At 37.6% G+C, this 12965-nt stretch overlaps 1 protein-coding gene and 1 pseudogene across 2 annotated transcripts; one reads left to right on the top strand and one right to left on the bottom strand.

Annotated features, from left to right (window-relative positions):
* Positions 1-222: 222 nt before the first annotated feature.
* LOC121241019 (ubiquitin carboxyl-terminal hydrolase 24) lies at positions 223-8642 on the top strand. Of its 2 annotated transcripts, none has more exons than XM_041138597.1 (7): positions 223-660; positions 3192-3854; positions 3987-4171; positions 5207-5454; positions 6842-6987; positions 7499-7675; positions 8148-8642. In XM_041138597.1, exons 1-7 carry the CDS (start codon positions 646-648, stop codon positions 8337-8339), a joined length of 1626 nt encoding a protein of 541 aa, XP_040994531.1. In that variant the 5' UTR covers positions 223-645; the 3' UTR covers positions 8340-8642. The 2 variants fall into 2 exon arrangements, with proteins under 2 accessions (XP_040994531.1, XP_040994532.1); XM_041138598.1 differs by having other exon boundaries at positions 3195-3854.
* Positions 8643-9681: 1039 nt separating this feature from the next.
* Positions 9682-12038, bottom strand: LOC121241021 (annotated as a pseudogene).
* Between the last annotated feature and the right edge of the window lie 927 nt (positions 12039-12965).

Here is a 12965-nt window from a genome sequence, read left to right on the forward strand (position 1 = left end):
AAAAATTATTTTTGAAAAATGAGATATTATCAAGAGTATGAACATGAGGACCCTGTGGTTGTCCTTAAATCACATAATAAAAAATATTAATTTGTTAAAATAAATATTATGTCAATTTTAAAATATTTTCCCAAAACACATATATATATATATATTTTTTTTTTTTTTTTTATAAAACATAGTTGGAGGACCCTTTGGTAGTATGGTATCTTAAGTTTCCATAATTATCAATGCAAGCAAAAAAAGAAAAGGGAAAAAAAAGAGAACTCTCTCTCTTTCTTTCTCTCTATTATCCCAGAATAAAATAAGGAAACCTAAACCTAACTGGAGAAAGCCACAAAATTTTCGTTCTCTCTCTCCTTCTCTTCGTTTCTGACTGGAATGCTTCAGCTTGTGGGCCAAAGAAGGGAGGGTTCCTTCGTTAAATGCTCTCTCCCCTTCAACACTTCTCAGTCTCCTCTCTTCTTTTCATGTCTTCAATCGACGCCTCTCTCTCCTCTGCTCCTTCAGGGTCTCAACATAAAACCCTAATAGAATCTTTTACCTCTGATTTGTTTTCCTCTCCTATACTAAACTTCTTTTCACTGAGATCGTGCTTTTGTTTCCCGGTTCTGTGTTCGGATATTTTGTCTACTGCGCAGCACAATGAATGATTCTAAGGTATATTTTTCTTCTCTGGGTATCCATCTTTCAATTATCTTCCCTAAAAATGTGGAATTTAATGTGTTTTTGCGGTGTTTGTTTATGGATGTTCTTACTTTCCTTGGGTTTGTTTCAAAGAGAGATTTAGATTTTGGGTGGTTGCATTTATGACGTGTGGTTGGAAGGAAAGTTGAACTTTTTCCATGCTTGAATTGTCTCTCAGCTTATGCATGATAGGGAAGTTGATAGGTGTCTGTGTTTTTGCTTGTTTTTTTTGTAAATAGCAATTTACAAGTTTCTATTGTGGTTTTGTTCCCCAAGATCTGGAATTTTCGAATTTCTTGTTTGTCGGTTGGTTTGATGGTGAGATGTAAATGTTCTCAAGTTATCGGTTTTCTGTTTCTGAATTGATGTTTTTTTTATAAGTAAATAAGTATTATTAATCAACAAATAGGCACGGCCCAGTACAAATACAGAAAGTATGCCTTATCTAAGTAGCTGCAATAGAGACAAGAAAATCATGTAGATCCATGCCATTAAAATCAACAGCAATGGCCCAAGTACTGAGTTGTAATTAAAAAAGCTTTTAGTTCCTCCAACGATCTCTCCTTGTCTTCAAATGTCCATTCATTCCGCTCCTGCCACAAACACCACATGATGCATATGGGGACCATCTTCCACATCTTTAATCTGTTGAATGCCTCTTAGATTTGTCTAGCTGGCCAAAACTACCACCACTGTCTTGGGCATAACCCAAGCCAAGTCTAGTCTACAAAACACTTCATTCCATAACACCCAAGCTGTCTCACAATGCAAAAGGAGATGGTCCACCGACTTGCCCCCTTTTCTACACATGCAACATCAAACTACAATGATCATCCTCTGTTTCCTCAAATTGTCGGTTGTGAGGATCTTACCCAAGGAAGCTGTCCACATGAAAAAGGCTGCTTTGGGCGGTGCCTTATGTCTCCATAGCCTTCTCCATGGAAACTGAGTATTGGGCTTTTGTGTGAGGGACTTGTAGTAAGAGCGAACCGAGAAAGAACCTTTACCTGCTGGTTGCTCGGTTTTATAGAGTATAAGATACTAAAAAATTCTTCAAAGCTGCTCATTTTCCAATCTTGTGCCGCTCGACTAAAATTGATATTCCACTAGATTTGCTCCCCGGCTATCACCATGACTCTAACCACTGAAACAACTTTGACACTTGCAAACCGTAAAAGTGAAGGAAATACATCCTGTAGAGCATTGTTACCACACCAGATATCACTCTAGAATTTAATTTTGGAACCCTCACCCACAAGAAATCTTGTGTGTCTAGTGAATACCTCCCATCCTCTTCTTATGTGTTTCCACAACCCGACTCCATAAGCCCCTCTCACTTCTTTAGTACACCATCCTCCCCATAATCCTCCATATTTGCTCTCAATCACCAGTTTCCATAAGGCTTCTGGTTCCTTATTGTATCTCCACAATCATTTGCCAAGTAGCACCCGATTAAAAATTCTCATATTTCTAATACCCAAACCACCATTGGAGATTGGGCGACATACCATCTCCCATTTGACGAGGTGAAATTTGAATTCCTCCCCCACTCCACTCCACAACACAAGAAGTCACGTTGAAGTTTATCAATTAGAACCGCCACACTTGCCCCATAGGGAATAGAGACAAAAATTAGGTCGGTAATTTAGATAATGTACTCTTAATCAAGGTAATCCTACCATCTTTTGACAGGTACATTCTCTTCCATCCTGCCAGTCTCCGCTCAACTTTCTCAATCATTGTGTCCCATAACAAAGATGCTCTTGAGGCAGCCCCTAATGGGAGTCCAAGATAAGTCATAGGGAGAGAGGCAATCTTACACCCCAGAGTGTTGGCCAACTATCTTATGTGATAAACATCTCCAATTGGCACCATATTTGATTTGTCTAAGTTCACCTTCAACCTGGACGCCCCTTCAAAACAAAGGAGAAGAGCCTTTAGTGCTCGGACTTTGTTCAGATCTGCCTTACAAAATACAAGGGGATATGCCGCTTCTGAATTGAAGTTTTATGGGTATGATGGCACGGATGGCTTTCAGATGATATGCCGTGGATATATATTAATTAGCATCAACAATGCACATTCAATCAATTGATATCTTGCGTTTATTTATCCTGCTTGGTTATGAGTTATATATGTATGCTGTATAGCTGGTGTTTCAATGTAATTTTAGTGTATTATACATCATTTTTCGTTGGAACTCCTTTGGTTCATTATTTCAATTAATTTTTATGCATTTAGAATGAGGGATTAGTGGTTATGGTAAGTAGGTCTTGAATGCACATTTTGTTTATGGAATCATCAACTGTCACATATTTTCCATGCTTTGTTTACCCTGCAATGTTGCTGTGGTTCACTGGTTTTGACTCCTATTGAAGCTGGCAGGATGTGTAGTTAGATGTATAATTCTTGGTTACTTGCTGATTTCTTGTGACTTGTGAAGCTATTATGATTATTAACTATGCTTTACCTTTGGTTTTCTTGGTGGTTTTTGTGCACTCTAGAAGTTAGTAGTATTTGGGTCATTTACTGAAGATGAAACCAGGTCCTTGCTGCTAAAGAAGTCGTCTAAGAATGCTGAAAAGTCGGTGGAGAAGAAAGAATTGCAGTTTGGTTCAGTGAATTTTGTGACTCTAAAAGTTTCGGGTGGCCTTCATGGTGAATCAATCATAGAGTTGGATTCTCCGAAAGGGTCGAATAGTGTGCTTTCCTCGAATACGATTAAGAAGGATGATGAAGTGCAGAGTGTTAAAATAGTAAATACACATTTACCGGGAGTGCTTAGAACTCCAAAAGAAAATGGAAGCCTCGATCGTTCCACCCATGGTTCTCATATTAATGGTGCAGAAGAAGTGAACCAAGATAATATCGGTTCATCCTCGTTGCTTATATCCCAGAATCAATATGGTCCCTCACTTCCCATTTCGAGTTTGAAATTGCAGAACACAGAGCAGAATGGAGGTTCCATGGATTCATCCTTGTTTGCCGCTGAGGATGACTCCAGGAAGGCATCTAATGGGCCTGTTTTGTCTTGCAGAAACCTTTTATCCAGAGGCTTAATAAACTCAGGGAATTTATGCTTTCTTAATGCAACCCTGCAGGCGCTCCTATCCTGTTCTCCTTTTGTTCAGCTTCTGCAGGAATTGAGAACTCGCAACATTCCCAAGGTCTATTTTCACTACAAATTGTGTTTGTATTGATTTTTTTTGTTGCTATAGCTGTATATTTGATGTCAATATAATCAAAATGTAGTCTCTACGCACTCCTAATATGTGTCCATTTTGTACCTCTATTCTTAGGTTGGCTATCCGACATTAACTGCATTTGCAGAATTCATTGCCGAATTTGACATGCCAAATGGTTCAAGCTTAGAGACAGATATAGCTACTCTTGAGAGTGGGAGGCCTTTTTGGCCTGCCATGTTTGAGGATATTCTTAAAAAATTTACTCCTGATGTACCAAGTAGCATCTCAGGCAGACCAAGGTATGTGCATGTTCTATGTCAATACTTGTTCCTTTACTGGGCTTGATGCACTGTGTATAGAGGCTGGACTGGAAAAAATTCTGTATCAGTGCTTGGCATGGCAGTTTGGATAAGATATAACAATCCCATAAATATATGGACACACTATCAGTTACTTATCAATTTAGCAAAATGTTGTATGCATCCTGTGTACTTCTCCTTATCCTTTGCATTATTTAATGGAATTTTCAATCACCTATAAAAAATTAGCTAAAAGTTGCCATTCATATTGAGTTCACTACTGACAAGTTATTGCGGCCGAGCACTAATCTTGTGGCCAGTGGCCAATAATCAGCAACTTGAAACTGATTGTCAACCACCACACACACACACACACACACACACATATTTATGTATGTATGCATGTATATGTATGTTCTCAGAAAAGTAAAAGAAATTATAGGTATTGCCATATAAAATTTCCCCTCACTGGGACAAGAAACTTTTATCAATGTATGTTTTAAAAGAGGGATATAAGGGATAGTGACTGATATGACAGTAAGGACAAGAATGTGCATGACAAGATAAACCTATTCTGGATTTCTTTGTGCCTGCCAAGGAAAATAAGAACATGTCATTTATTTCTTTTATTTCACTTGAGTATCTTTAGATGTTGAATAGCTTTTCAAGATTTTGCTTCTGGAAGTAGCTTATTGCTTTTGTTTGGAAGGTTTCATTTATTCGCATGGTCACTGTGAATGGTTTATAGCTATTATTGTCGATCTTTTTCACTGGAGGATGGCAGATTAGAATGCGCTATTGGTATGTAATCTTAATTTTTGTTCAATTAATTTAGCAGTAATTATATGAATTGAGGGAAAAAGGAAAGAAGCAGCCCATAAGATATAAGGTCATATGGATGGAAGTAGAAATTGCATAGTAAATCTAGCTTGCTTGGCATGTTTATGCCCGATATTGGTTGCTGTTATCTTTGATTATAGTGAACGTTGATGCTTGTGATTAATTTAAGTTGGTCTCTGGTGTTGTCATTTTCAGGCAGGAAGATGCTCAGGAATTCCTAAGCTCCATCATGGATCAAATGCATGATGAGTTACTTAAACTTGAAGGGCAGTCTTCAAGCATAAATGGAAACAAATTATCTCTGGTTTCATCTGCAGAAAGCGATGAATGGGAAACAGTTGGCCGAAAGAACAAATCAGCAGTGACAAGAACTCAAAGTTTTGTCCCTTCAGAACTAAGTGATATATTTGGAGGGCAGTTGAGAAGTCTGGTGAAGGCAAGAGGTAGGGCAGTTATCTCATTTATGCAACTGCAGTTTTTCTTTTGGGATTTTAATTTTTTTCTATTTTCTGCTGGTCTGGGATATGCTGGTTAATCTTCTCCTTCTTTACTGCTTGCAAATGATATAAGGACTCTCGTTTTTCACTCTTTTTTTTTTTTTTTTTTGTACGTTAGAAAGGCGACACTAAAGAAAAATTATGTGAAATCACAAAAATCATTTTACAAAGCATGTCTCCTCTCTTGAAACCATTTATGGGAATTGACCTCCAAAGCAGTGCAATATTTGGCATGCTAGAGAACTTTTCTGTAAAATTATGTAAAATTTTTAAACACGTGCATCTATCACATTCAATGGCTTGTTGTTAGATAAGCAGGTAGTTTTGCTTCACAGATTCTAGATAGTTAAGATATCATATTTTCAAGGATTTGTTCATAGTTTCTGGACTCTACTGTTGTTTTTATCCATTTTTACAGCTTGTTATCCGCATTAAATATGAAGTCTGGAGGGGAGGATAGATTGCTTTGGATTCCTATTGGGAATAAGAATTTTTCTGTCAGATCAGTGTATAAGGTTATGTCGATCCATCCTCCTATTGATTTTCCTTGTAAGTGTATTTGGAGAAGCAAAGTGCCTCTCTGGCTGGTTGGCTTCTCATGGGAAAACTCTGACTATTGATAAGCTGAGAAAGCACGGTATTATTATAATTGATTGGTGCTTTATTTATTTATTTATTTTTATGTGCAAAATAAATGGAGAATCGGTGGACCACCTTCTTTTTCACTGTGATTTGATTAAGATTTTATGGGATGAGATTTTTGTTAGGCTTGGTATTGATTGGGTGATGCCTAGGAGGGTGGTGAATCTTTTGGCTTGTTGGAGAGGTATTCAGGGCAATCATCAAATTGTGGCTGTTTGAAGATGGTGCCATTATGTCTTATGTGGTGTATTTGGAATGAGAGGAATGGTTGCTGTTTTGACAATAGAGAACGTTCGGTGGGAGGGATTAGAGATTTTTTGTTTCATACGATGTTACTTTAGGCTTCAGCTATTGTATTAGATGGGACTAGTTTTAATGACTTTTATGCAGTTTTTCTCAACTCTTGGCTTATAATTAGGTGTTATTTCTCTTGTATACTTCTTGTATCCTTGGGTTATGCCTAATTATGTGGATTAATAAATTCTTCTTACTTGGATAAAAAAAAAAAAAAAAAAAGTTGCTTTCAGCATATGATTATGGAAAATACATCTATTGATGTGCTTTACCAGCAGAAATGCACATCATCTTTTTCATCTATGGTACCTGACTTTCCTTTGGAACTTGCATTAAAATATCTTGCTCTTTGAGTCTCTTGTTTTTTATTCATGCTTATTTGATTGGTGTGGAGCAGGAAATAAAGCTTCTGCCACTGTTCAACCATTTCTCTTGCTGCACCTCGATATTCATCCTGAAGCTGTTCGTACTATTGAGGATGCACTTCGATTATTTTCTGCACCCGAATCTCTTGAGGGGTACCGAACGTCAACAACTGGGAAGGTAACTTCCTTTTACAATTATCTACGTTCCCAATGTGCCTATCGAATCGATCATAACCACTACCTACATTCCATGAAATTGTGCACCACAAATAGGAGCTAATAAAGAGACCCGCAATCCCGTAGAAAGACATCACGATCCCTGTGGAAAAAAAATGATTTGTGGAGACGGAAATAAAGATATAAAATTCCTACCAAGATAACTGGAAATTCCAACGAATAAAAACCCTAATGAACCTAAAAAAAGGATAAAGGCCCAGCAGAAATTACTTGTTTTTCGAGATCTTTCTTTGGTCTTTGTGGTCAGCTTTTGGTTCGTGGTACATTTTTTTATGAAATATTAAATTCTGTTGGGTGGTTAATGAATCTGCAAGATCAGTAACCTCACAAGTGAGGAAGAAGGGGAATAAGCCTAGTGTATGTTTATCTGTGATCTTGTCTTGATATTTAATCACGTATATATGTCATATGCTTCATGCTGCTGACGTTGTAATACTATAATTTTGATACAGGCTGGTGTTGTGACTGCCAGCAAATCATTTAAGATACAAACCCTTTCAAAGATAATGATATTGCACCTTAAGCGTTTTGGTTATGGAAAGCAAGGAAGCACCAAGTTGCATAAGCCCGTGCACTTTCCTCTTGAATTGGTGTTGAGCCGTGAACTGCTTGTTTCTTCATCTAATGAGGTGATGCTTATACTGTTATCATTAAACAAATATTTTCCCTCGTCATCCTTTGTTTTTGGAGGATGATATTATTGCCTTCTGCATTATGTCAATTTATTGTTCATGTGCTCTTACTTCTGATGGGCATAAGGGGGGTCAGAGGTTGCAATTTTTATTCATTTTTTCTTGTGCATCCAGAGAGCTTCCAATTTCACATTCAAAACAACATTTTTTCTAAGATATCATTTTTTAATAAATAATTTTTCTAAGATATCAGGCCAACAAAATCCTGATATTTGCATGTAATAATAACAAAAGAAAATATTACTTGAAAAAAAAAAAAAAAAAAAACAAGCATCATATTAACATGTAGTATGATTTTTTAATATCTCAATCACGTATTCAACTTAAGAAATCTAGTTCGACTGCCAAAGGAAGCAAGAAGCCAAGAATGTAGATATAAATGGTTTCTTTATTTATTTGCTTTGTACAGGGTCGAAAATATGAACTTGTTGCTACAATAACTCATCATGGGTGGGAGCCCTCGAAGGGGCACTATACAGCTGATACTCGTTATCCCAATGGTCAGTGGCTACGGTTTGATGATGCATCAGTCACTGCCATTGGTGCAAATAAGGTGTTGCATGAACAGGCATATGTCCTCTTCTACAAACAAGTAGAGTGAGGTAACCGAGGAGTTTAGTCGATAACTGATCCCTTTTGAGAGCCCTGTCTCGTTCTACAATTTGGGGAGAATATTTGACACGTTACAACTTATAAGCAAGTCAGGCCCAAATGGAGGAAGGGAGGAAGGCTCTCTGTGGTGAAGGTTGGTGGGTGCTTTGGATGTTTCCTCTCTGAGGATGGTTGTACTATTTTTTTTTTTTTGCTTATAATCATGTCGTGCAGTTTTGGAGTCCTTGTAGTGAGCATGTGTTGAAGTAATTTCTATATGGCTGAAATTAGTGAATTATAAATTTTATCATTATTATACAATCACCGTTCAAAAAATGATGGGGCGTCTTTGGATAGGGGTATTTTCTTATATCACTCGTATATGTTTAAACAATGATGAGGTGTGTTTGGATAGGGGTGCGTGGAATTCCAATTCAACGAGAGAACATACACAATTCACTCATAAAACATAGCTAGAAAGACACGTCAAATTTTCCTATATCACTATTGCTTCACAAGTGTGCCTGGATAGATATTTCTTGTTTCTGAAAAAATGTTTGAACGTTTGGAGGAGGAAGTAGTTTTTATGGTGATCTTTAGAACTTGATATTTTAAGTCGAGAGAATATAATATAATATAATTGAGGCGGATAGAAATAGCATATAATGTGTTTAACTCTTCAGATCCAATTTTATCAGGCAATTAAAAGGGATCATATTCATTATTAGGGGAGGAGGCTCCAGGGCTTGTAGTTTTTAGGAAGTTTTTGTTGGACCTTTTGCTGTCGCTTTCCTTATATTACTTCACCTTCTAGACATTTCAGTCTGAGTTCATCTTGAAAAAAAAAAAAAAGTTCATCTTGATTCTTTTGCTCGTCTGAATTGTTTTGTTAATCCTGCTAGTTCTTTACTTAATCTCTGAAGTCGTACCACATATTAAATAAGTTAACATCAAAACTGATGGCAATTCAGCTTAGCATATTAAACTGATGGCCCAGCCTACTTGTTGCCTGAACTTCTGGTGCTGGTTGGCTGTATCTTTTTAGAAGTTTTTCTTCTTGTCGGTAGAGATTTTGCTGCTTGGGTTTCATTCATAAAATATGCAAAAAGCAAGGCTGGTCCAATAAGAGGGAGGGCACTAGATCTTTTCTTTCTATTATATAGTGGCCTGGCCGCACAGACAAGTTATGTACAACTAGAAAAAATAGAGTTTCATGGGAAAGAAATAACTTCTGTGCTTTAGCAATGTAAGCTTGCTTGCTTTCCCATGATTCATGACTCTCTGTTCTTTCTCCTTGAATGGCCTTTTCTGGTCCAATATTCACTTTTGATGTTGCAACAACTATAGGTTGAATGCAGTGTTGTTAAATCCTGAGCGGTTGTTGAACCAGAATAATGTTGGTACACCGCTTACTTTTACAAGGGGTTAAGGAACCTTCTTTCTGGCAGAATCAAATTGATACTTGCAAACAGTCCTATCTATACCTTATCTCTTTTCCACTCTCCGCCCAAAATGCGGCAAAAGAAAGGAAAATCCATGGATTTGGTACCTTAAAGTATACCGACAATTTGGCAAAAAGGTAGTCAATGATGTTACAGTTTGATTTTGCACCATTTGAGAGTTCCAAACTGAGGACTGAGGAGGATTACCAAAAAACAGATAAAGTATCAGATGCTTTGGAAAAGTTAAAGTGTAGGAAAAAAGATTCATTAGCCAATTTATATAAGCAAACAAACTGTCTTTGTGTTCTCTGGGTTTTCTTAAGAACGTCATTGTATTTTTTCCTAAAGTTGGTGGTGGGGTAGCCGTGCTATTATTTTATGGAGCCCTTTTGCTAATATGCTTCCTCTGGTTTTGCTAAAGTTCTGTCCTAAGCAAGCATAGGTTTACAATAAGACCAGATTATTGTTCTTCAACAATCTCCAAAGAAATGCAACACAATCATGCAACCAACAAAGAGTATTAAGTTTTTTTTCTTTGATTGATTCTCTCAATTTCTAATTACAATTGGCAAGAAATGTAAATATCGGACAAGACTGGAAAAAGGAAATCACAAACACAAACAATATCACTCCACTTTATCGTATCCTTCAAACTTTATCCTATGACACCACAATAAGATCTCAAACCAAGAAAGCATCTCTCGACATTTTAAGCTTCAGCCTTCAACTATACCCTTCTTTTTGCTCTCGATTCTCTGCTCTACCCTTTGATGTTTGTATGACTATGGACAAGATACAACTACAATACTCAGTTTTGGAAGCTCTGCAGACACTGAAAATGGGAACCGGTGCTCCGTTACTCAAAGCTTGACAGAATTTCCTAACACAAAACGATTGACTTCCTCGCTGTATTTTCTGTTGGAGAGGTATCATCTCTATTAGCAGAGTGATTGGGAACCCACCAAACTCTTATACTTTTATCAAGGCTTCCACTATAGAGCAAGAACCCACCACCAACATTACTTGCCGATGGCTGCAAACACTTGACTGGACCTTCATGTCCACTTATGACCCCAACTTTACTAAGCTTGCCATAAGTCTCCCTTTTCCATATACCAATACTCTTATCTGCAGAGCCACTGCACAAAATCTTCCCCATCAGGCACATACACAGAACAGCCATTTGATGTGCTTTGGTCTCACAAATTGCCTTCCAACTCGACAAGTTCCCACTCCCCTCCCACCCCATCACAAAACCATCTGATCCCCCTCCATAAACCCATCTTCCATCCTCAGAAACTACTACTGAATTAATTGAAACGTCCTTATGACCCTCCAAAATCCCATTCAAAGAATGTGAGCTCTTCCCGACCTTTCCCCAAGCTTTAATCTTCCCATCCGCAGAAGCCGAATACACAGTTCCCTTAATTGCCACCAACCCATTAATTGCATCATCATGGGCCTTGATCGATTCCAAGCACTTCAAGTTTGATAGCCTCCACACCTTAAGTGTCTTGTCCACGAACCCGAGTAAATCAACCCATTATGGACTGCCAGGCAAGAGATACTATCTGCGTGTTCAATCCACAATTTCTTGTGGTGTCGCCGAGTTTGGACATAATTGCTTTGCTTCATGAACTTCCCCAAATAATCCTTAGTGGTTGGGAGGGTGTCGACAAGTCTGAATATATTTTCTGACCGTCTTGACACCTTCCAAACTCTAATCCTGCTATCTTGATGCGCTGTAAAGACCTTATTTCCAACCGTTACAAGCGCCTTCACTGAGCCATCTCCTTGTCCAAACTTTGTGAATAGCCTTAAATCCGGCTGCTGCCAGACTATGATATCCTTGCCTTGTGAAGCACTCAATATGAACTCCCCACATAAGGCCAAGCAGGAAACTGAGCCAATATGGCCGGAAAGTACAGCCAAAGATCGATACGAGTATGACCCGGAAGCAGTTCTACAAGACAACTGATACCTATCGTCCTGGAGCTCAAAACGGAGGGATGTTACCGGGCTATCACCGGCCTCACTGCTGGTACTACACATACTGCTGGAGCTTGTGGCTGCAGACGATAATGGGTTTGAGGGTTGGGTTTCTGATATGGCACGATCCATAGGATTAATCTGTTTTTGCTCTCTCTGAGTATTATGGAAAAGGGTATGTGAGAAAGAGAGAGAGACCACCATTCTCCAAGAAAGATTAAAGGGGAGTGGAGTTGTGAAGAGGGAAGGAATAAAGAGGGGAACATGGATTTCTTGTTGGAAAAGTATTTGGTTTTATATATTTAAAAGGGAGAGGGAGTGGGGGTGTAACAACGGCTACTTTGACCGGTAAAATATTCATGTTTGAGGGAGTTATTACTTATTTGAGGGTCCACCTTGCCTTTTTCCATCAATGGAGGATTGAGCTCTTGTTGGTGTTGTTCTAACATGGTGTTCTGTTGGCCAATTATTACCAGGATGTCTGTCTATGACTTGGCTTCTGTTCATTACAAAGACTTGGGAGATCATCAACCAGGGTCGCCAAGTTGTGGATCGGCACAAGAAAATTGGAATCAGGAGCGAGTTAAGGTTCTTGTCACAAAGAAAAAAGCGTTATTCTATTTTCAAGTCGGTGCATAGACCACACAATCTACATCAAATAAATATTAAGATTTATTTTCTAAGATTCAAATTTTAAAATTTATCTTTCAAATCAAATTATGTCATGTAAGCACTTTAAAATTCTTCAAGAAATAATATGAAAAAAAAGACCGGTTGAAAAATATTTGAATTCAACTCTGCCCTATGTAAGCAAATTTAAATGAAGTTGGCTATCAAACCTCTTAAGTTCTTTGTTCCTTTATCAAACCAAACTGATGAGAATTACATCAATGTTTTGACATTTTTTTTTACAAGAATAATTGGTAATTTACCTTAGGAGTATGAGTAGATAGTACTCTTATATTACATTAGATATTTTTGAAAATATCTAATAATTATTCTCGGTTGATATTTCATTGTTCCGTCTTTATTTAAAAGGATCATAGAAAAAAAGAAAAAGAAAAAGGCATTCCATCTTCTATTATTGTCACCACTATGTGCCATTAGGACTACTAAGCTTTGATTGATTAATATAATACTGATAAAATTCAACTTTAATTTGTTCCAAAGTTGAAAGAGTGAAAGTGGTCGGCTACAATTATAAT

The sequence above is a fragment of the Juglans microcarpa x Juglans regia genome, chromosome 7S, assembly GCF_004785595.1.
Source record: "Juglans microcarpa x Juglans regia isolate MS1-56 chromosome 7S, Jm3101_v1.0, whole genome shotgun sequence".
Taxonomy (NCBI): Eukaryota; Viridiplantae; Streptophyta; class Magnoliopsida; order Fagales; family Juglandaceae; genus Juglans; species Juglans microcarpa x Juglans regia.